The following is a 21,100-nucleotide window of genomic DNA, read 5'->3' as shown; positions in this document are numbered from 1 at the left end:
CGATGTAAAAATTACACCTGAATATTTAAATTTAATCAATCAGACTTTTTCTAGGTGATGTTTTGTAGGTTGTAGACAACAGTGGAGCGACTGTCAATGCAAAACATAAAGCGGATCGATTTAGTGAAAGGTACTGCATCCGGTGTTCGTATATTAATAAACAAGACTGACATCGCTTTTGTTTATTTACTTTCCCCTCACGTAATCCTGGAACTACCACAACTACAAACAAGTAAACTCATCGGTCGTTGACTCGTCACAAATGCCACCCAATAATATTGCGACTGCGGTTGGTTATTTTTTTTTTTTTCGATTTTTGGGGGAAAATATAAATATGTTATTTTTAATTAAGCTATCACGACGGTTTGTTCCAATTAGATGCGTACTAGTCAAAATCGAAATGTTTCTTGACCAGAATTGGACGATGAACAAAATAAGTTTTAAAATAAAAATTACCTTAATCATATCATGTAGAGATGACATACTTCCGATACTAGCTGGATCTGGGGAAGGCGATGTGTCGGAAGGTCTAGGTAGAGCTGGTGGAAGATCTCTTGGTCGAGGTGGTGCCGCTCTCTTTGCACCATTGTACGCTGGAAACTGTGGCCGAATGGGAGTTGGATTTGATATTTCCAAACGTTTACGTTCACCGTGCTTTGGTGGAAGAGGTGCCATCTTAGCTTGTTGCTAATGTTGATAACATTGCATTCAAAAAACAGCCTCACGAAATTGATTTGAACTTACTCGAGGTTGCGCTTGTGAAACGTAAGATGACTGATCCGTGTTATCAACTAAATTTGTTGAAAGATCAATTAGTCTCTGTCTTTGTATTCCTTCACCTGGACCCATATGACTTATGTGATTGAAATTAGTTGGTGCCGATATTAACTTTGATCGACGGTCGGTATTTCTATAACCAAATAAATTTCTTATAAAAATACACAGTTACTTAAAAATACACGACACATACATTCGTTGTGACCTGTTACCCTCTCGAAGTGAAAATCTTCTCCTGGGTCTCTGAAGTGTTCGTCCCTCTCTATCTAACGTTACGACATTATCTAAATTGATGAGTTCACCTAAAAAATATTACTCTTTACTAAAGTATTTGTTAAACATAAAAATAAACCTACGCTGATGGATATTAGACAAATATAACAAATGTGTCAAATCATTTAAAATACACAAAGAAAGGGCTCCTGTGTCGTTGAGAGGTTTAGCTTTTTTAATGTTGACCGTTTGAACCCATTCACCTGTCGCACAATTAAAAATATCGATGTGTGTTTCACTGTAGACTATAAGATGTCCGTCTCTATAACCTATAAAAAATCACTTATGATATAATAACCGAATACTGAAATACAAACATATTGCAGTAGGAACCGCCGGATACATGATTTCTCTGTCTCTCGACTTTCGACCATGTCGATCTACGTAGGCCGCCAAAGTTCCAAAAACTAGAAGATACTCATGTCGTGGCAATTCAATAACTCTTAACGCTTCAACCGCATTACAACCCAAAGTTGAATGTAATGGATTCTCTGAACTCAATAAAGCTGCAAACAGGCAAAATAAAAAGTATTCAAAAACAACTGAATAACACGTACAAAACAAAGGTTGTTCAACTTGAAGATTGTACACTGTAAAGTTAGAAGGCGATCCTATGCATAACCGTCCGTCTGACAACAACTGCAGTGATTGTACATGTACCGCAACGTTAATTTCACGAATTCTGTGATGCCTAGTTCGTGTCCTAGTTATTTCATATATAATAACAGTGGAAGAATTTTGCTAAAATACTACTCCTTAAACACTTAACTCTTGACTAAATGAAAAAAATACCTGTTTCTTTATTCCTATACATAAACAAAAAGTCAATGGTGCTCTTACTAACGGTCCTACTGATAGCACCGAACATCCCTTGCTCTCAGCGACTTTAATCCATTCCGTTTCATCACCATCGAGGGCACGAATTGGCACTAATCTGACATATCTTTGTTTGCCACTAACAACAACCAGAAGGTGTTCCTCGCTTATGTACTCTAACTGGAATATCTTTTTGCCTTCGCCGATTCTAGCAATTTCTGTTCTATCTAAATCAACACAATAGAGTCCTTCTTCAGCACCTAAGACTATACGATCGGGATCTATGATAGCAGCACTGAGGGTATTTCGTAACAGTGTCAACGAATTATCGATTAATTCGCGCGCTAAAAGAACGGTAGTATTCGGTAAGTTATTCCTTTTCATTATCCGATGGAGTTCTGCTAAAGCAACAACCCATTTGTTCTTTTCGGCTTCACTATCTGCTAACATGAGGGTTGAGTTTCGCGGGCCAGGAGGTTCCATTAACGAAGTAGTAATCTAGAGACAAATAAATATTTCTAAGGCTAAAACTTTTAAAGCACAAAAAAACAATAATTGTACACATAGACCTCTATTTTTGTTCCAATTTTGAAATTACGTTAAGGATTTAAAAAATAATTTCTACCTTTGGCTTAATAATACACTCTTATGTTTGATTTAACAATGGTCATAAAAAATGCAGATTTTTTTTACAATTTAATCAATCAATGATTTAAATAATTTCAATAGAGAATCTTTTGACATGATCATCAAATTCTTGGTGGAGATGATTAGCCAAATCTTGGTCAGCGTTTTACCATCTATCTACATGATATTAGTAACATACAAATTTGGTCTAGTAGTTTCGGAGATTATTTATCTAATAAAAATTGACACAGACGACAGACAGACGGAAACGGTAAATCACTTTTTTCGCACTCTCGGGGTCATGAAACGTCGAGAAATCATGAAAGTAGCACGTACTTGTCGCTAGTTTAAGTGTACACATATCTAATTTAAATTCGTCATGTTATTGAATGTTTGATTCTGTTGAGCAAATAAATTATTATTATTAAAAGTCGCCTGATGGACTTGATTACAATACTTTCTTCGCTTATGCGCTCGGAAAGTAAAAAGGATCTTGAAAGGTTTATGTATTAAGATTATAATCAACACCACAACGCCTGTGAAACAATTGTCGACAAATTACGTAAAGTCGATGCACAATAAAAAAAAATGGAAAAAAATTATGTTGTAACGGAATACCAGTAATTTCACTTTTATTAGGTTGTCAACCGGCTAATTGTCACTTGACAAACATGTTTTTTAATATTTAATAGAGTAAATATTTACTAGTTCGTCAAAAAATACTCACCTTAAAAATGCAAGGAATGTCCTTCTTGTTCGCGTGAATAACATCAGAGTCCTTAACGCTAGAAACACTAAATTGTGGATCCCTCATATCTAAGACTTGAGCTACATGAACACTTGGTAAGGCATTTCGATCTGCTGATATGTCATATAAAAACAGTTTGAAGTCACAAACAACAACAAATTGTCTGACCCAACCTAAAACGAAACAAAATGATAATACCACTCTTTAATTTTTCTAAAAAAACTTTACCCTTTTTAACTCCGCCTTGTTTAGGTACTTTGACATACCCTTCATAAGCAGTGCCTATACCTCGAGTAGGATCAATTCCCAGTGGTCTCTTAGCTAAAGCAACTGATCAGTTTTTGTGCAACTAATGCAACTTGAAACTTACTTTGATCAGAAGGCAAAGGACATATCGCAGGCACGTGTGGACAGCATGCTGTATGACACGTAAAACCACAAATTTCACAAACCATACCCTGACGCATTAAACCAACCATCAACGATGTGCAGTGATTGCATTTTGTAGGACTAGAAAAAGTACGCACGAGAAATTGATGGTTTTTATGTTTCATGGGAGACTGAGAATCGTGCTGTAACATAACGTCACATTATTTTATCAGTATTCAAGCTGAATTCATACCATGCTTAATTCAGACAAGTTACTTTTTGAACTTGTTATACTTAAAGCTCTATTGTCTTCAATATCACCTTCTTCAGATTCTATAGATCCGCCTTGATACAACAGAGACTGAACAGGTACATTATCGTAAGTCTGACTTTGAACTTGCAATGAGTTGTTTTCTTTGAGGAATTGTTCAAGGTACGACATTTGCGACGACGGTCTTTCCAAAACTAGATAAAAAAAGTCACATTATGATGTAAAAATTTTTACAGGGAAATGCTAAAGCTATAAAATCTAATGCCATAAATACACGATTTATATTTCAAACAAGAAATGTACAAAATTTAATTCAGTCCATATTAAAAAGCATAATAGCACAATGGAATAACATCCAACGTGTCTTTTAAAATAAAATTTAAAAAAACTGTAGAAAAATGAGGAATTAAAATATTTTAGAAATCATTCCATCGCATACAAATTAAATTTTAATGGAACACTGTTATTTAACAACGCAAACCGCCAACAAGTAATTAATAATACTTTAAGTAATGCAAATGCCTATGCTATCTGTTATATGGGAAATTATCAAAAACACGCACTGAGATTAGCAGCAAGACAAAAAAATCATTACAGGAAACATGATATTAGCACTCCAAGCAGTAATCAAAAAGGATAATCATAAGCAACGCAGTGGGAAGAGCGGATAAGCATCACGTAACTTCTCAAAATCATTTAAATTTGTGCATTCACAAACACTTAAGGGAAGTCGCCTCTTATTTAAATACCATGTTCCTTAAATATTATTTTTCAACGGCAAAAAATACAGCGCGGTTGTTTGAAAAATGTACAGTGTACAGTCCTTAATGAATTTATTTTATCATCTTAAAATTGTGACGTTTGTAAAAGCATATAGTTTAACTGTTGGTGTGTTTCTTATTATCAAATATATGAAAATCATCATAAAATTGTACTCTAGATTCAAGGAAATATTGTAAAAACGTTAATAGCCTGAGAGGCATTAAACCATCAACACTATATTACTTTCGAATATACGTATAAATTTACTTTCAACTTATAACAACAATTAAAACCCTTAGTACCCCAAAAAATTTTCTGAATTGGTAATGTGAATGAATCTTTGGTAGTGAGCGTTACTAGACTCTTCTTTTTCAAAATGACTTTTAACATACACACAGGTTACAAAATCAACATGACATTATATTAAGGTAATGTTTAAGTGTAATTATATTAAAAGAAAGATTTATGGTGCACAAAAGTAAAGTTATTAGTAAAATCAACAAATGTCTTGCACCAGTGATTTGAACTTACCACAACGATTGCATTGTTTACCTAAAAGTAAGCATGTCTTCTGAATTTTGGATGAAGATTTACTAAACTCTGAACTCCAAAACATTCGCGACTGCATACTTTTCAGTTCATTTCATTTGCAAGACTACTTACTAATTTGTTAAAAACATTTACAAGAAATCGTCCGTGTTTAATTGTTTTTATTAGCATAAAGAGATAACTTTATTTACTGATGAATTACTGTTGTGGAGTTTGTTCATTCAAAACCCGTTAAAATTTTACTCACGAGATTTCGTCATTAAATCTGTTAAATTTCTTGGCCTATTGTACTATATGCATGGTGGAATGGCTATTAATCAATTCCGAATGTATTCGTTCGCTTAACAAAGAATTAGAGTAGAAAACCCAGGTGTAATTATTTCAAGTCTTGAAAGTGATTATTGATTATGTCCAGTGAGGTGTAACTTAAATCACCCAATCATAGAGTTCCTATATGAGTTAAATAAACGCCTTTTGAGTTTTTTTAAATGGTTACTATTCACTGCGCACGCCCAGTGTGTTCTAAATTTAAAATTTTCAACGCCATGAAAACAACTGAGAAATGTCAAATTTTAATTTTCCCAGTGATATGCAGTCATGAATAACATAAATGAAAAGTATTCTATAAGCAGATCTACACTGAAGATGATCAATTAGAAACAATCCTTGAGTACAGGAAAAAGGCTGATTTGAGACAATATGTAATCAGCTTCTTTCGTCCAGACAAACACATTAATTCCAGCTGATAGCTTTTACAGACAACAATGTAATCCGAAAATGATTTAAACTGCTTGCAGTAAGAAGTAGAAGTTCAGTCATGGACGAAAAAACTGTAAACCTTAAGGATATAAATTCGGAACAGCTTCACTTATATGAAGAATTCTTAATAGACAACAGCCGATAACATATTTACGTATCTAAATAACGTATGAAATCTAAATAGTACCATGCAAATGTTTAAATACATAAATAAAATCATCGAAGATTTCGCACAACTGTACATTTGCTACTATATCGTACGCCTCTAATGATGAACATCTATTTTCGGATCAAAAGTGTCTAAATATAATGGAGAGACTCTTATGATGAAAGTTGGAAAAAAAAACTGAAACGACAGAAATAACCTGAAGATCTATAGAAACTCCATCTAATCGATTTTACTAGCACCACCATTGATACTGCGTCACATTTTTTAAGTAACGGCTACAAAAGATTACTGGTTTTGCGAATATAAGTACTATCGTCATTTATCATGCACTCCTGCAATTATATAATCCAAAACAGTCTTATACTGTGCTTTTAGTATCTTTTTCTAGCACAGGAAAATTAATTCCAACTAAATTTGACAAAAGCTATGGTAAATGCATCAGAAAATTTACAAAAATTTGTATTTAATTACAGCAAAGCTCACCATCTTTGTGAAGTGCTCTCAGAAAACAGGTATCGCACACAATATCACTAGTTGGAATGAATCGACTTTATATTGCTCGGATATAATTGTGTTTGTAGTAAATCTGTAATTTTTACTAGACAGTACTTGTGATTTTCAGCGTAGTACTATTGTTTGTTATTTACTGTATTAAACTCTGGTTGAGGCACAAAATGATCAAAATACTTTATGGCGACGTTCAGAGGTGGACCTGTCAATCAATATTCTTATCATGAACAAGGAAGAACGAATTTCTAATTTCAAATAAATCTTTATACCTTCCGTCATTTAGGATGGTAAAATAATCCACTTAGCCGTTTCAAACGCTATAAGCATAATATTTCTTACTGTTACGTGTGCATATCCGCTCCTTTAACAGTTATCAAACAGGCCCTTAGCAAAACGTTTTATAAAACTAACCCTTAATATGACGCTTGATGAAAGATGAAATTCCAACACTTGCTGCTTGTAATAATTGGATATCACTTTTAGAACATGTTTTATAGAGTTAAAAAAAAGATAATTATAAAATAAAAATAACACCACAAAAAAATCAACTTCAGAGAAGAAAATATGCTTGTTCGGCGAAGAAAAAAAACTACCAACTACGAATTAATTTAGTTTCATACAATACTTCTAGGTAGCGATTTGCTGTTGACACAAAATTTCGTGCATCGTTTTCTAGTAACTAAAAATATTTCTACGACTAAAAATGCTAAAACGTTGACCCTTTAACTTTTCTAACAGCTTTTCCAATCCTAAAGATAAAGAAAATATTTTCTCTAGTTACCTTTAATGAACATAACTGAGAACATTAACTTCCTTTTGTTTAAACTTAATTTTTTGAACATAAAAAAGTACATTTCTAAAATTAGTTTCATCCGACTAATTTATTAAAATCTTATTTCATTGTACGACTCTAATTGCGCGTAGTTTTATAAAATATAATTCAGGATGGTGACCACATCAAATATTTCAAATCTTCAAAAAATATATTTTAATCTTTTTAATTGATGTAAGGTTATTTAGACAGAAGTTCCCTTGCCCCTGAAGTAGAGTATGCCCAACTTTTCCGAAAAATTATAAAACCTGATTTTGCGAAATTTTACTTTTTGTAACCCCTGTAAACTAAATAAGGATATGTGCATAATAAAAAAGTTTCTTTAAGCACATTTTTCCATTTACAAAATATTTTAAAATTTGTGGTTAGAAGAATTTCATTAACGCCGGACTTGAAACGGGAACCATTTTCTTTGCGGGGGATTTTTAAATTTTTAATTTTCTTGGTGCTTCCGTAAAATTCAGTTTTGATATGACAGATGTCACCAACAGAGAAAAATTACTAGATATATGGGGAAATTTTATGTTACCAACACAAAGCTTAAAAAAACGTACGTTGTGTCAATTTGGATACGTGCAGTCGAATACTAGTAATAACATTACAGGATTTCCAAATTTTTGGAAAAATAGAGAGAGCAGACAAAGGGAAACAGAAGACCCACATTTTCGTACTCTAGGGGTCATGAAACGTCAAGAAAGCAGGAAAGTAGCCATTCGCTGGATGGGCCCTTTTACAGTACTTCCTTACTATACTCAAAACGCCGACCACATATTCCACTCTTACTTATACCTTCTTGTCGTCTTGGTTGTTTTCAGTTTTCTGTCGTTTTTCATATTTTGCTTTAATTGTTTGTTCCGATATTTTTTTGTAAATCAGTCTTTTAAAAAACTTAATTATGAAAAAAAAACTAATAAGTTTATTATGTTGGCTTCGCATGCCAAATCTTGCATTAGTGTACCACAAAAGTTGTTATTTTTACTGTCACTTTAATGTTTTTTTCTAATTTAAAAATATAAAATTTGTTATTAAGCGATTAAAAATATACGCAACGACAAAATAATTGTAACTGTTATTTTATATTATTTATGTTTTTACCCTATCTCGAAATCCGATGAGAAATGAAAGAGAGACAAGAATATTTTCCATCCGTTCTCTTATGAGAAACATTTTAAACCATAATATTGTAAGTTATTTCAAAAACAAGAAACATAAGTTGCATTTCTAAACAAACGAAAATATTTTCACACATCCCGCCGAAATTTCTTAGACTTTCAATTTTCAGGTTATCGTGTGAACTTCGTCTTTCATTTTTTTTGACACATGAAGCGCACATTAATAGTCTTATTATTCGGCGTTTTGAGTATTTTTTTAAATAAATATGTATTTACATGTATTTACGAGTATGCCATATTTTTCGTTATTTTATAGGCACTTATGCCTATACTTTTTTTTTATTTTCTTTCAAAAAGGAGAACTTACAGTTTTTTACCACCAAATAAAAAAAATAAAAACATCAACAGAAAAGTGTATAAACAACAATCACATGTTCTTCTCAGTGAGCAATCACTTAAATTTTAACCCAGTCCAAACTCAGTCTGTACACGGCAGATTTTTAAACAAAGCCTTTTGTGACCGTGTTTAGGAGAGTTGTTTGAGGGTCTTCTAGTGAAGCCCGTCGGATACTGGTAATAATTGTTATACTACAAGACGAGAGCAATTGACAGAAAAAAACGTATTATTGCTACATTTGAAACCAAAAATTGGAGGGCACCAATTCAACAGGTTATTAAATGTAGTGACCACATAACATGTTGAATACATACTTAACACTCGTAATTAACTCGTTGTATGATTAGCATTAAAAATGTAGTATTTCATTTCTTAATATTTTTTTATAACTATCCTTACTTCATCACACAGGTCTAATGGTCACTAACCAATATCTATTACATAACTTGGAAAAAAATTCTCTTCCAGAAGCTGATTTTTTTTAACTTAATGGTTCTGTAAAGATGTTTTAAAAATATTTGTTAAAAAATGTAGTATTTCTTTTTATTTCACACATTATATACAACTATTTATCACCTCATTCCATCACACATAACTGCATGAATTTTTGTAATATGTAAAAAATGTTCTTATCGTGTTATGAGATTAATGTTTCGTTAGGACTCATATAGGTTCATTTCAACTGTAGAGACGCATGAAGAATAACAGTATGCCCCAGAAGCACGACGTAATCCCAATGACCAGGGGGAGGTGTTTCAACCACGAACCGACTGTACATACATACATAATTACCACCCGCCTAGGAGTGCTAATATACACTGTAGCCACCAATGAAAATAAATATTCTGTGGCCACAGTGTTGTCTAAAACTGTTTGACTTTTCTAACAAATCAAACAATTTCAACAAAAAAGTTAAACAAGCATCACGTTTGTAACTGAAGTAATAAGAGATAAAAAAAATAGAATGCTTTTGGCAAAAAACCATTATCAAAATATCGGTGAAACTTAATGTGCAACACTTACATCCATCTGAATCCAGGCGATTTTGCATATCTTTAACCTGTTTTTCTTTCCTTTTGAGATCCAGTGCGAACGCTTCATTTCGTTGTCTTGAATCTCTCAATTCCCTATACGAAAATACAATCGAGTATAAACGTTAAAACTATGCGAGAAAGTATAACTCACTTTTGAGCTTCTAATAAGGCCTCTCTTGTTTTACTCAGTTCTTCATTAATCGCCTGCTTAGCTTGTATTTCCGACTGCAAGGAGCTTTGAAGATTCAGCAATTCCATCTTATCTAGTTTCTGAGATCTCCTATTCCTCCAGTTTTTGTCAGTACCTCCCATAGCATTCGATACTCCTGTGTCAAAAGAATAGAAAAACATTGAATATACAAAATCCTAACTTACCAGCATGTTTAAGGTAATCTAATTCCTCTGTCATTTTAGTAGCGAGAGCTTGGAGATAAGCTCTTGCATCTTTTTCGTCACTAACCCACTGGATTATCTCTGCTAATTGTGATTCCCACTGTCCCAAAGCTTCCTGTTTGTTGCGCAATTGTTCATATTCCGCTTCCAAAGTGGCCCTTTCGGATTGCAAACGTTCCACGGACTCAGTCAGCTAACGAAATCAAAGAATTAAAATATGTTGCAAAAACAAGACATTTAAAAATTAGGAAATAATAAAACAAAAAAAAACTCACAAACTCTACATTTGATGTAAGTTTATGACTATCTTCCAACAAAATCTGTTTATCACGTTCGTGTCTACGATTTAACTCTGCAATCATTTGTTCAGAATCGGAAATAGCTTCTACCCTATGTTTTTCTTGTTTTTCTTTCAGATTTTGAACCTACGTTTTCAGAAAAAAAATAAACAACACAAACAACATAAAAACGATCAAATAAAATATATCATACTTCTCGTTCAAGGAGTTCTCTATGTGATTCTGCCTCGTGAAGTTGTTCCCGTAGTGATGATATTTCCAAATTATACCTGGCCTGTTGTTGTGTTAAACTTTCGTTATACTGAACCTACACAAAAAATGTTATTTTTTTTAAATACTATATCTTATTTATTATACCTCTAATTTTTCCAGCTCAGCCTTAAGCCTTAGCGAATCTTGTTGATCTCGGGGGCCTAGTTCACTCCTTACTCTTAACCTGTCCGATTCCGCTTGCATCTGTCGACAGTACTCCTCGGAACGTTCTCGTAACTTTCTTTCCTTCGTAGCTTCAGCCAAAGCTTCTTCGACTCGAGATTCTAATTCTCTTCTCAATTTTTCCGCTCGCCTTATATCGTTTCTTAAAGAATCGACTTTCTGCATAACAGTTTCTAATTCTTCTTCTTTATCTCGCACTTGTCTACTGAACTTTTGTTTCTGCTGTCTTAATTCTGACAACTTGTCTGAAACTTCAGTGTATTCAGCCATAGCTAATTTCTTTTGTGCCAACGCATCTTTCAGTTCTTTATCTTGAAACTTCAATTTTTCAAAAAGATCCATTTTTTCCTTCTGTGCTTCATCTTTTTCTTGTTTTAAAATTCGATTCAATTTTTCCAATTCCTTCACCCGTGCTACAAAATATACATTAAACACTAACTAAGAGGGTTAGTCTTGTTATGTACCACTTTCAGCACCATCTAGAGAATCTATGAACATCTCTTTTGAATGGCCAGCTTCAAAACTCTTTAGCTGTGACTCCAGTTCGCAGTTTCGTTTCGTTAACACATTAATTTCGTCCTGTAGCTTTCTCGTACCGTCTGGTGACATTCTTTTCTCTATATCTTTTTCCTGGGTCAAATTTAAACTTAAAATTTCGCCATTATTGCGCTTGTTTTGTTTTTCGGTTAGGTTATTAGTTAAATTTGTATAAAGATTGCTTAAGTCAGAAATACAACTGTAAAATGATTTTAAGAGAAATATAACAACAACTTATAAGACAGTACCTTCCTTGCGTAAAAGTAAAGCCTACAAACGGCAAATGAAGTCCCGTAAAGGCATTATTGGCAGTTGGAGGCATAGCGTCTGACAATCGGATATCAGCGTCGTCTACATCAAAGTTAGATGTATCTGTGGGACTTGAAACTTCGGGAATATAAGGCGCATTACTATCTCTAATACCGTCCCAGTCTACCCCTTCAAACCAGGGATGATTCTACAATGAGAAATACATACTATCATTTCAATCTGAGCTAATCATGTAAATCAAGTTAAATGTTCTTTTTTGTGCCTCAGATTACTAAAGAAATATCACTGAAAGATACATTATTACACTTGAAATTTTAAGTGTACCACCAGTTTGATAATTAATGTGTAGGATCTTCTCCACATCAACCCGTCTTGATGATTTTAAAGATTAGCAGAATCAACCTACTTGGAGGGACTCATGCTACTTTTCGAGTTTGATGTACCTTTGGCTTTACAGTTTCAAAATATAAAACATTTGAAACCAAGATTACAAAGGCGGAACAATGTATCTTGAGATTCATATTACAGTCATCATCACAGGCAAAGATAATTTAAAAACTAATAATCATAGTTGTAGATATTACGTCTTGTGCATTTTCATTTCGAACTCATCGGTCTTCTCATTAAAAAATAAACAATATCCAGTATTATCAAACCAAATAAAATCGATTTAAATTTTAAATTTGAAAATATACATACATATATATTTTACTTATATAACATCTACATCTGTGAGAAAATCATTAAGCGAATGAACTTACGTATTCAAACAATACAATTTTATAAAGTTGTAAGTATTGGAATAAGTACACTTTCGGTTCCAAGATAACCCTAAATTACTTTGGGATCGAAAGGATATTTCAATACTTATTTATCAATTTGCGATGAAGTTCCAACAAAAACATACCTCATCTATTCAAAACATTACAATGAATGTCACCCTTAAATATTTTAAATATGTTCGTAATCAAATTCATCAATGTTAGTGTCTTACGAAAATTTCAAAAAGTGCGTTGTATATGTAGGTTCCACGACAAATTTTAAAATTTTATTCTATTTTTTCACCACAACCCGTACACGTCATTTGAAATTATAGATGTTACTGAACCACAGATAAAAAAGTAATCAGCAAAATTTTGAGATAACGGCATAAAATGTTTGTTGGCATCTTACTATACCGGGTGTCTGGAAAATGGCGGATTAACTCTCCGCTATGCTTTTAACAATCACCCGATGAGTGGGACAAATAGTAAAAAAATTCCTTCTCAAATATTGGAGTTACAATGATTTTAAAATTGGTTCTTTTGCTACGTTTAACAACTAAACAACACATTCATTATCACAATAACTAGTAATAAAACGTTTAGTTAACTGCAAAATCCTCATTTTTCTACGAGAAATTAAAAACATGTTTGTGATTTCTTGTAAAGAAATAAGAATTTTGCAGCTAAGCTCCGCCCCCTTGGTTCACGGCGAATAAAAAAATCATCCCAATAGTGGTAGGATCGGTGGGCGGGCTTACATTTTGCCTTTTTTTTTAATATGTATAGACTTCTTGTCAGAACAACACACTTAAAACATGTTTAAAATGGAAAATTTGTATAAGAAAATATAGATTTTGCACTTGTGCTATTTTAACCATGTTTTAAGTTTCTTGTTCTGAAAAGACGCCTACGTATATTAAGAAGAAAGGTAAAATATTAGCCCCGCCCACCCGCCCTATCTCAATTGTGATGATTTTTTTCTTAATCGTCGAGAGCCAAAGGAACGGAATTTAATTGCAAAATCTTTATTATTTCTCGACAAGAAATTACGATGTAAGACATGTTTTTGAGTATCGTCTTATTCAAAAATACGATGTACATATTAAGAAAAAATGAAAGCCAAAGATTAAGCCCCACACATACCTGCGCTGATCTAAATAGTAATGAAGTTTTCATTCGTTGGCAAAGCTAGGGGCGGAGCCTAATTGCAAAATCCATGTTTCCTTACAAAAATTTACCATTTTAAAAGTGTATTAAGTTACTCGGAATAAAAAAAATCACAATTGATATGGGTTGGATGGGCGGGGTTTATATTTTGTCTTTTTTCTTAATATGCATAGTATTCTTTGAACAACACGATACTCAAAAACATGTTTTTAATTTCTTGTAAAGAAATACGTATTTTGCAGTTAAGCTCCTTTCGCTTGGTTAACGGCGAATAAAAAAATCATCACAATAGAAATAGGGCGGGTGGGCGGGCTTATATTTTGCCTTTTTGTTTTAATATTATTATTATTATTAGTTTTTGTTTTAATTCTGTATATCCTCGAGCTGTATCTTATTTTACTTTACCTATATATTGTCCTATAAATGGATAAAGCCTGTTGGGCAATACATTTATTTATTTTTTTATTTAATATGTGTAGACTTCTTTTCACAACATGAAAATTAAAACATGTTTAAAATGGAAAATTTGTATAAGGAAATCTCGGTTTTGCAATTAGGCTCTGCCCCATAATTGCAAGATCCATATTTCCTTGCCAATGACCATGTTTAGTTACCATTTCAGTTAGAAAGATATGGTTGTGTTGTTTTTATACAAATCAGCAAAAATCGAATAAGCAGTTAAAAATGTTTGACGTATCAAAAATTGTCAAAGTTTTCAAAACCCTACGTTTAAAATGCTCGCAGTTAATTTTAGGTCCCCTTGTGCTTTATTTTCGGATAAATTTAAATGAATCTGGTGTTTTGTTGCTGGATGAACTTGAAAAAATCTTTTGAACTTTAAGTGTTTTACTTTTTACGAATTTGAAAAAGTCTTGGTGGTTTATTTTTTTTAATTAGGGAGACTCTTGGGTAGCCATGGTGTATTATTTTGGGAGCGTATAATTTTTTTTGTAAATTATTTAAAACAATTTTGGGAGACCTTGGTGTCCTATTTTTAGAAAATTCTGACCGGACCTGTTTTTGAGTTAATTTTTTGGGATCCCGACTTTTTGTTTTGAAAAATTTCAAACAATCTTGAGGTCTGGGTATTCCTGTTTGGAAATAATTTGAAAGTGCTTTGGAGCCTCAAGTGTCTTTTCTTATAATAATTTGATTAAACATCTTAAAGGGTACGTCATTTGCCAAAATCAGTTTTCTCTTAGCAGGTACTAACCCCACCCACCCACCCTCTCTTTTTTCTTATAGGGTATGTCATTTGCCAAAATCAGTTTTATCTTAACAGCTACTAGCCCCACCGACCCACCCTCTCTTTCTTAGAGGGTACGTCATTTGCCAAAATCAGTTTTCCCTTAGCAGGTACTAGCCCCGCCTACCCACCCTCTCTTTTCTTAGAGGGTATGTCACTGCCAAATTCAGTTTAATCTTAGCATGTACTGGTAACTAACTTTTACAAAAAATGATCAAAATTTGGAGACATTACCAGCTTACTTACAAGTTAAATGTTTTTTTTTTGTTTATTTATTAAGGAAAAATAACCGCTTGTTTTATTAATAATAATGCACAACGTTTAATGACCTCTTAAAAAAATTAAAGGTGGATTCTAGTCACCATCGTTATTAAGAAATCAGAAAGTAAGCCAGAGGTAATTCACGCATTAGGTGCGTGCAGTGTTGCCAATTTTACTTAAAAAATTACGTTTTTTTCGTAATCTTCATTATAAAGAATGTTTTGATTATTTTTTTGCGAAACTCCCGTACATAACGTACTGAAATAACGCAGACCTAAAATTTCAAAATAATCAATCCAGTCGTTTTGGAAATTAACTGTCAGACATTCACATTACTTAGTAGACGTTTACAAGTGTTAAAACGAAAAAAAAAAACAACATAAGGTAACTTGGAACTATTACAAAATCTCGCGTGTCAATAAAAAGTTGGTGTACGTACGTGAGTAAATTTACTTATGTACAACAAATGTTCACTGTCTCCCTAATTCATATCATGCACATAATTGAAATTTGACCCCATAAAAAACTACGAACGGGGAAGACGATGTCCCTAAAACTAATTACTGTTCAGATGTTTTGCCTGTGACCATTATCCAAGGTTTCACCATATAAAATTACCATGAGGGTTCATTCTCATTTGGTATAAAACACTGAAACTCGACACAAACTTTTAAAATTAAAAATCTTGCCCGAAACAAACTACACTGTATCAAACGTACTTTTTGCAACAAAAACTCGCACAAATTTCTGCTACAAAAACGTAGACCGCACTTATATGTCAAATAAAGTAAATGTTTTTGCTTGCCTAGCTTACGTTAGGGAGGAACTGAATAGGGTCAACCCGGCGAACGGCTAATTCCATGTTTTTTCGACGTTTCATGATCTCTAGAGTGTGAAAAAATAGGTCTCCCGTTTCCGTCTGTCAGCAATTTGTTGACGATTTTATTAAGCAGACAATTCCAAACACTACTGGACTGATTAAATAGTAAAACTTACTCTAAAATTTATCTGATCATCCCCAACAACAATTTGATGACGTCATCTCAAAATTTTGCATAGTAAATGCTGTTTAAATTTTATAAAACAACATACTTTTATACTTGTGGCTTATGAATTCACCTTGACTTTCTACTTTCAACACCACAGATTTTTTCAAAAAAAAAATTGTAAACATTTGAAACCTGCAAAATGCATGGTAAATCGTTCAAATTTTATCTGTTTGATAATGTCATCTCAAAATTTTGCTGGATAAATCCAATCTAAAAGTGCAAATTATGAGTTTATACCTGTGGTTTATCAATGCATTCATATTTTTTTGGAATTGTTTATACAAGAATATTGTTACGATTTACGGCTGTTTAAAATCGGCGTGGGTAAAATTCAACAATTTATTTCACAGTAATAGAAAAACTACACGAATAGCTATGCAGAATAATTCCGACTCGATTTAAACAGCCACCGCTCGTTTCTAGATATTTCGCAATCGAGACTGCTTGGGCGCTCATCACCGTACGTACTAGACAATCCATAAAAGTAAATCTCGCATATTTAACTAGGGAACAATTTATCTGTCCGTATGTCTGTAGTCTGTCATCTGTCGAGCGAAGATTTTATTGGACACGTAATCTTCGAAATTACCGAGAAATTTTACCTAAACTTTAGCATTACCATGTATTGCAGACCAGAAATATTGTGCGAACTATGCCTCACGCGTCTACTGACTTTTGCTAATTTTTATGACGGCTTAAGCGCCTACCGTTGTAAACTTGTCTACTTATCCCGACCTTTATCTTGGGCAATATGTATAGGACCGTACTTGCGTACAATTATTATCGAACATAAAGAATTTGCACTTACTATAAATATACCAAATTTTTATTCACTACCATCACTACACTACCAACTACCTACTTAAAGCTTGTAAACAACTTGTTTTTATAAAAAAAATTATTACGGTCCATCTCGATAAATCCCCTCCCAACCATCTGGACTGCGACAAGTTTACAAGGGTGTGCGATTAAGCCCGATCAAAAAATTAATGAAAGTCGATAGGGGCTTGAAGCCGAATTCGCATTATATGTTTGGTCATACAATAGATGGTAAAATGCTGACCAAAATTTATTTGCGCATCCCCATCAAGAATTTGGTGATGTATCTCGTAATTCTGCCAAGTATATTAATGAATGACAAAATGAAGGGAATAGTGAAGAAAAAAATGCACAAAATTCCAGCAAAAAATCTTAGAATTTTGACAATATGATGCACTGGTTTTTTTCTCCAAATAAATATGGACATTGGTATTTCGTTTCTCTCTCAAATATAATACAGAGATAAACATCAAATAATTAACACATTTTATTATTCTTTACACATTTCATAATGACACTGGAACTTATATGGATGTTGTACATGAATGTCTTGCAGTACATTACAATAGGCTACATAAATGCTTGATAAAATGTCTGACATACTTGAATATTGATCATATTTCAGGGGGTAAGGGTAATACTCTCTGAACTCTGCAGACCATTTTTTTAATGGTAGTACCTCATTTTTACTAGTTTTCCGAAACATTTTTTTTTTAATGCAGTAATTCAAGTTATAACAGTATACATAAAGTGTAAAAAATTTCTCTTCTAAATACTCAAAACTCAATGCCACGTAAACTGACTATTACTGGATGACAAATAATTCTTCCAATCAATAGAGTTCCTGTTGTTTCAGCCATTGCTAAAAAATTCGCACGATTTCAAATTCCCCCAGTAGTAAAATTGTAGTCCACCATTACTATTTATCATCTAATTAAATAAAGCAACTCATGTTGGCAAAAGCTAGTTGACTCATTCTTTTCCATGAAATTTTATTAGTACGTGACAAAGTGAGAGAAATAACTCTTTTCTGTTTTTCCATACAGAATAACAACCGTCTTAAATATCGTGCCCTTTACTGTATTGAATGACGTATTTTTCTTTGTCCTCTTTAGGAAAATTATGTAAAGTAATGGACTTTTTTGAACTATTATCACAACCAACTCATGACGAGTCGGCATTGTGAAGTTTAACAAAGCTGTCAATTACAAATTGCAATTACAGCGCTTGTGGTTTTGGAGGTCGATATGACGTCACAAACATTATAGGCGGAACTGTCGTTATTAGGTAGTTTTTTCGACTAAAAAATTCGCATTTCAGGGTGAGACTCCATGAACTTTTACTGTTCCTGGAAATTGAAGTGGTGATTTTCGTCTTTATAATTAAAATAACTGAATCAGGCACGATTTTTATTGTTTATTGTTATTTATTTAATTATTCTTCAACACTTATTGTTAATTAAAACCAAGAATGATAAAGATAATTCAAATAAATTGAGGAATAAATTAATTTCATGTATGTTTTTTTAATACTATACAATATGTATTACCTGTCTCCAATAAAAGTTATGTTATTTCAGTGTTATAACACTATGTGATACGAGTTTCTTACCTTAAAATCCTGAATTCCATTTTGCCCTAACCGAAATTCTTGACTACATATTAGTTGTTTGATTAAATCTTTGGCTGCGTCAGATACGTCAACGTCAGTAGCAAAATCAAAACAATTTTTGTGATTCATTATTTTTCCATACGTTTCTACCAAACTCTCAGCATAAAAAGGTGTCTCGCCAAATAACATTTCATACATGCATACTCCTAAAAAAAAAAAATAGTAGGATGTTTTTTCACCTCTTTGTACTGTTGTACCTAAAGACCACCAGTCACACTCAGGTCCATATCTACCTTGCCCATCTTCCATAGCCTAATAAAAATGAATATAAACATATGTTAATTTAACAAATATGGTGTCTTACTCTAAGAATTTCTGGGGAAATATAATCTGGAGTACCCACAGCTACATTTGATTGTACTGTGCCATCCTCATTCAATCTTAAACAACTACCAAAATCTGCCAGTCTAATATGACCATTTGCATCAAGTAATACATTGTCAGGTTTAATATCTCTGTGTACATATTGAAGTTTATGTATAGAGTCAATGGCCAAAACCATTTCTGCTATATAAAAACGTGCCATATCTTCAGGAAGACGATCTTCAAACTTACTTAATAAGGTTAACAAATCTCCACCACAATAATAATCCATAACTAAATATAAATTAGATTCATCCTACAAAGACATAAAAATCAAACTAAAAATGATCATACTCATTGCAGCCTTACTTGAAATGCATAATGTAAATGTGTAATCCACCTTCGATCTCCATAAACCAGCACATCCCTTTCTTCTTTGAAACACGCCGTTTCCGCCCTTTTCAACATTTCCCACTTGTTCAATATTTTCATTGCAAAAACTTTTTCAGAACCTCTAAATTTTACTACACAAACTTCACCAAAAGCTCCTCTACCAATAACTTTAATTATTTCAAAATCATCCCTCGTTAATCTCAGAGACTTTACAGAATTAGCTACAGGTTTAACTACAAACAAACAATGATACCTCCCAGTCCAAGCAATTAAGTTAACAGCTTACCATATTCAATAAAGTCTGAAACAGTTTTTTCTTTGCGTAAACTAGAATTACAACACTCGTCATAGAGAACTATGAGAATGTCAATAAGAGTTTCTATACTGAAACTCTGTCCCTTGGCCACTATAGGACCTCCAAGGAAAAGAGCTTCCAGTTGTCGAAGGCGTCTTTCCCCTGCCCCGGCCACGCCCGGCATGGCCCCCACACTATTTTCACTCATTTGTCTTGTGCAGCAGTACCATCTGAAACAAATATATATATTGTGTACCAAACATGATTAAAAAGGAATTATTAAAGAAATTAACACATCAGATAATATCGATCATTCCTACACTAGAATTTTGATGAAGATAATATTTATTTTACCTGTTAACAAATACTATGTGACAATGTCACTTTGATGGACCTCCATCCTTGATAAATTTACTTCAAAACACAACATTTTTTTCATGTTCTTATTGCAGCCTACAAGTATTACAAATCCACGGTGGTTTTGGAAAAAATGTTTGAAAGAAACCAAATCAGTAAGTAAGACCTCAACACAAACCATAGCTATCAATTATCACTGACCACAAAATAAAACTTGAGATACTTGTGCGGTGGTACACAAAGTATTATGGAAATTGCGATTGAATTCGATAAAATTGGCAAACATAAATTTTCATTAAAAATTGAAACCTTGTATAGTTAATCACCGTTAAAAATAGTTTTACTATGGCAAAAACAACCAGTCAAATAATTCTCCACATTTTGTGTAAATGCAAATTCCTGCAATTATTACAGCATACAATGCGAACCCTTTTTAAGAAAACCGCCAACATTTGTATGCTTCTTTGCAAAAATAAGGGATATATTTAATATTAGACGATATGAAAGGACGAAGTTTAACCTATATACAAACATCATCTGTAACTGCCACAGTTTCCGTTTAAATATAACGAAACGAACATAAACAAACACTATAATAACAAAACAATAATGATTCACCTTTGTCAAATAGATCAGCAGTAAATTATCAACATTATTTGGCCATTTAAAATACACTTCATTGATAACTTTTGGTAGCCATTTTTACAACTCCCCCACTGAGTCCAATGAGTGTTGCAGTTGCACCTCGTACCCTCCCATTATTTTACATACAGGAAGTAACAAATTATACATAAAATTACTACTCTGCATGGTATATCTTATGATAACGACTGATA

At 33.0% G+C, this 21,100-nt stretch overlaps 1 protein-coding gene and 1 non-coding gene across 4 annotated transcripts in view; both read right to left on the bottom strand.

Moving 5' to 3' along the window:
- LOC135143397 (serine/threonine-protein kinase Genghis Khan) overlaps window positions 1–21,100 on the bottom strand; it is a 28,674-nt gene extending 7,574 nt beyond the window's left edge. The window contains exons 1-26 of one of the 3 annotated variants that reach the window (XM_064075251.1): window positions 20,883–21,099; window positions 19,899–20,137; window positions 19,589–19,845; window positions 19,221–19,535; window positions 19,114–19,168; window positions 18,857–19,062; window positions 11,918–12,126; window positions 11,597–11,868; window positions 11,055–11,545; window positions 10,891–11,004; window positions 10,674–10,823; window positions 10,381–10,591; window positions 10,157–10,331; window positions 9,995–10,098; window positions 7,042–7,083; window positions 3,864–4,075; window positions 3,612–3,813; window positions 3,470–3,562; window positions 3,221–3,414; window positions 1,843–2,364; window positions 1,608–1,791; window positions 1,368–1,556; window positions 1,134–1,319; window positions 971–1,079; window positions 745–910; window positions 457–687 (exon numbers count right to left, since the gene is read on the bottom strand). In XM_064075251.1, the coding sequence (XP_063931321.1) occupies window positions 457–687; window positions 745–910; window positions 971–1,079; window positions 1,134–1,319; window positions 1,368–1,556; window positions 1,608–1,791; window positions 1,843–2,364; window positions 3,221–3,414; window positions 3,470–3,562; window positions 3,612–3,813; window positions 3,864–4,075; window positions 7,042–7,083; window positions 9,995–10,098; window positions 10,157–10,331; window positions 10,381–10,591; window positions 10,674–10,823; window positions 10,891–11,004; window positions 11,055–11,545; window positions 11,597–11,868; window positions 11,918–12,126; window positions 18,857–19,062; window positions 19,114–19,168; window positions 19,221–19,535; window positions 19,589–19,845; window positions 19,899–20,115 (5,106 nt within the window). In that variant the 5' untranslated portion in view covers window positions 20,116–20,137; window positions 20,883–21,099. Of the gene's footprint in view, window positions 1–456; window positions 688–744; window positions 911–970; window positions 1,080–1,133; window positions 1,320–1,367; window positions 1,557–1,607; window positions 1,792–1,842; window positions 2,365–3,220; window positions 3,415–3,469; window positions 3,563–3,611; window positions 3,814–3,863; window positions 4,076–7,041; window positions 7,084–9,994; window positions 10,099–10,156; window positions 10,332–10,380; window positions 10,592–10,673; window positions 10,824–10,890; window positions 11,005–11,054; window positions 11,546–11,596; window positions 11,869–11,917; window positions 12,127–18,856; window positions 19,063–19,113; window positions 19,169–19,220; window positions 19,536–19,588; window positions 19,846–19,898; window positions 20,138–20,882 lie in introns of all 3 variants that reach the window. The other 2 variants (XM_064075253.1, XM_064075252.1) reach the window with 2 other exon arrangements.
- On the bottom strand, window positions 12,198–12,482 carry LOC135143443 (small nucleolar RNA U85). Its single transcript, XR_010282782.1, has one exon. It is a non-coding gene; the product is annotated as a small nucleolar RNA U85 (small nucleolar RNA).

This window comes from Zophobas morio, unplaced genomic scaffold (genome assembly GCF_036711695.1).
Source record: "Zophobas morio isolate AGI-343-1 ecotype UQ-CSIRO unplaced genomic scaffold, CSIRO_AGI_Zmor_V1 ptg000058l, whole genome shotgun sequence".
Lineage (NCBI taxonomy): Eukaryota > Metazoa > Arthropoda > Insecta > Coleoptera > Tenebrionidae > Zophobas > Zophobas morio.
Note: the sequence above shows the minus strand (reverse complement) of the source record. Positions and strands in the feature narration are given on the sequence as shown.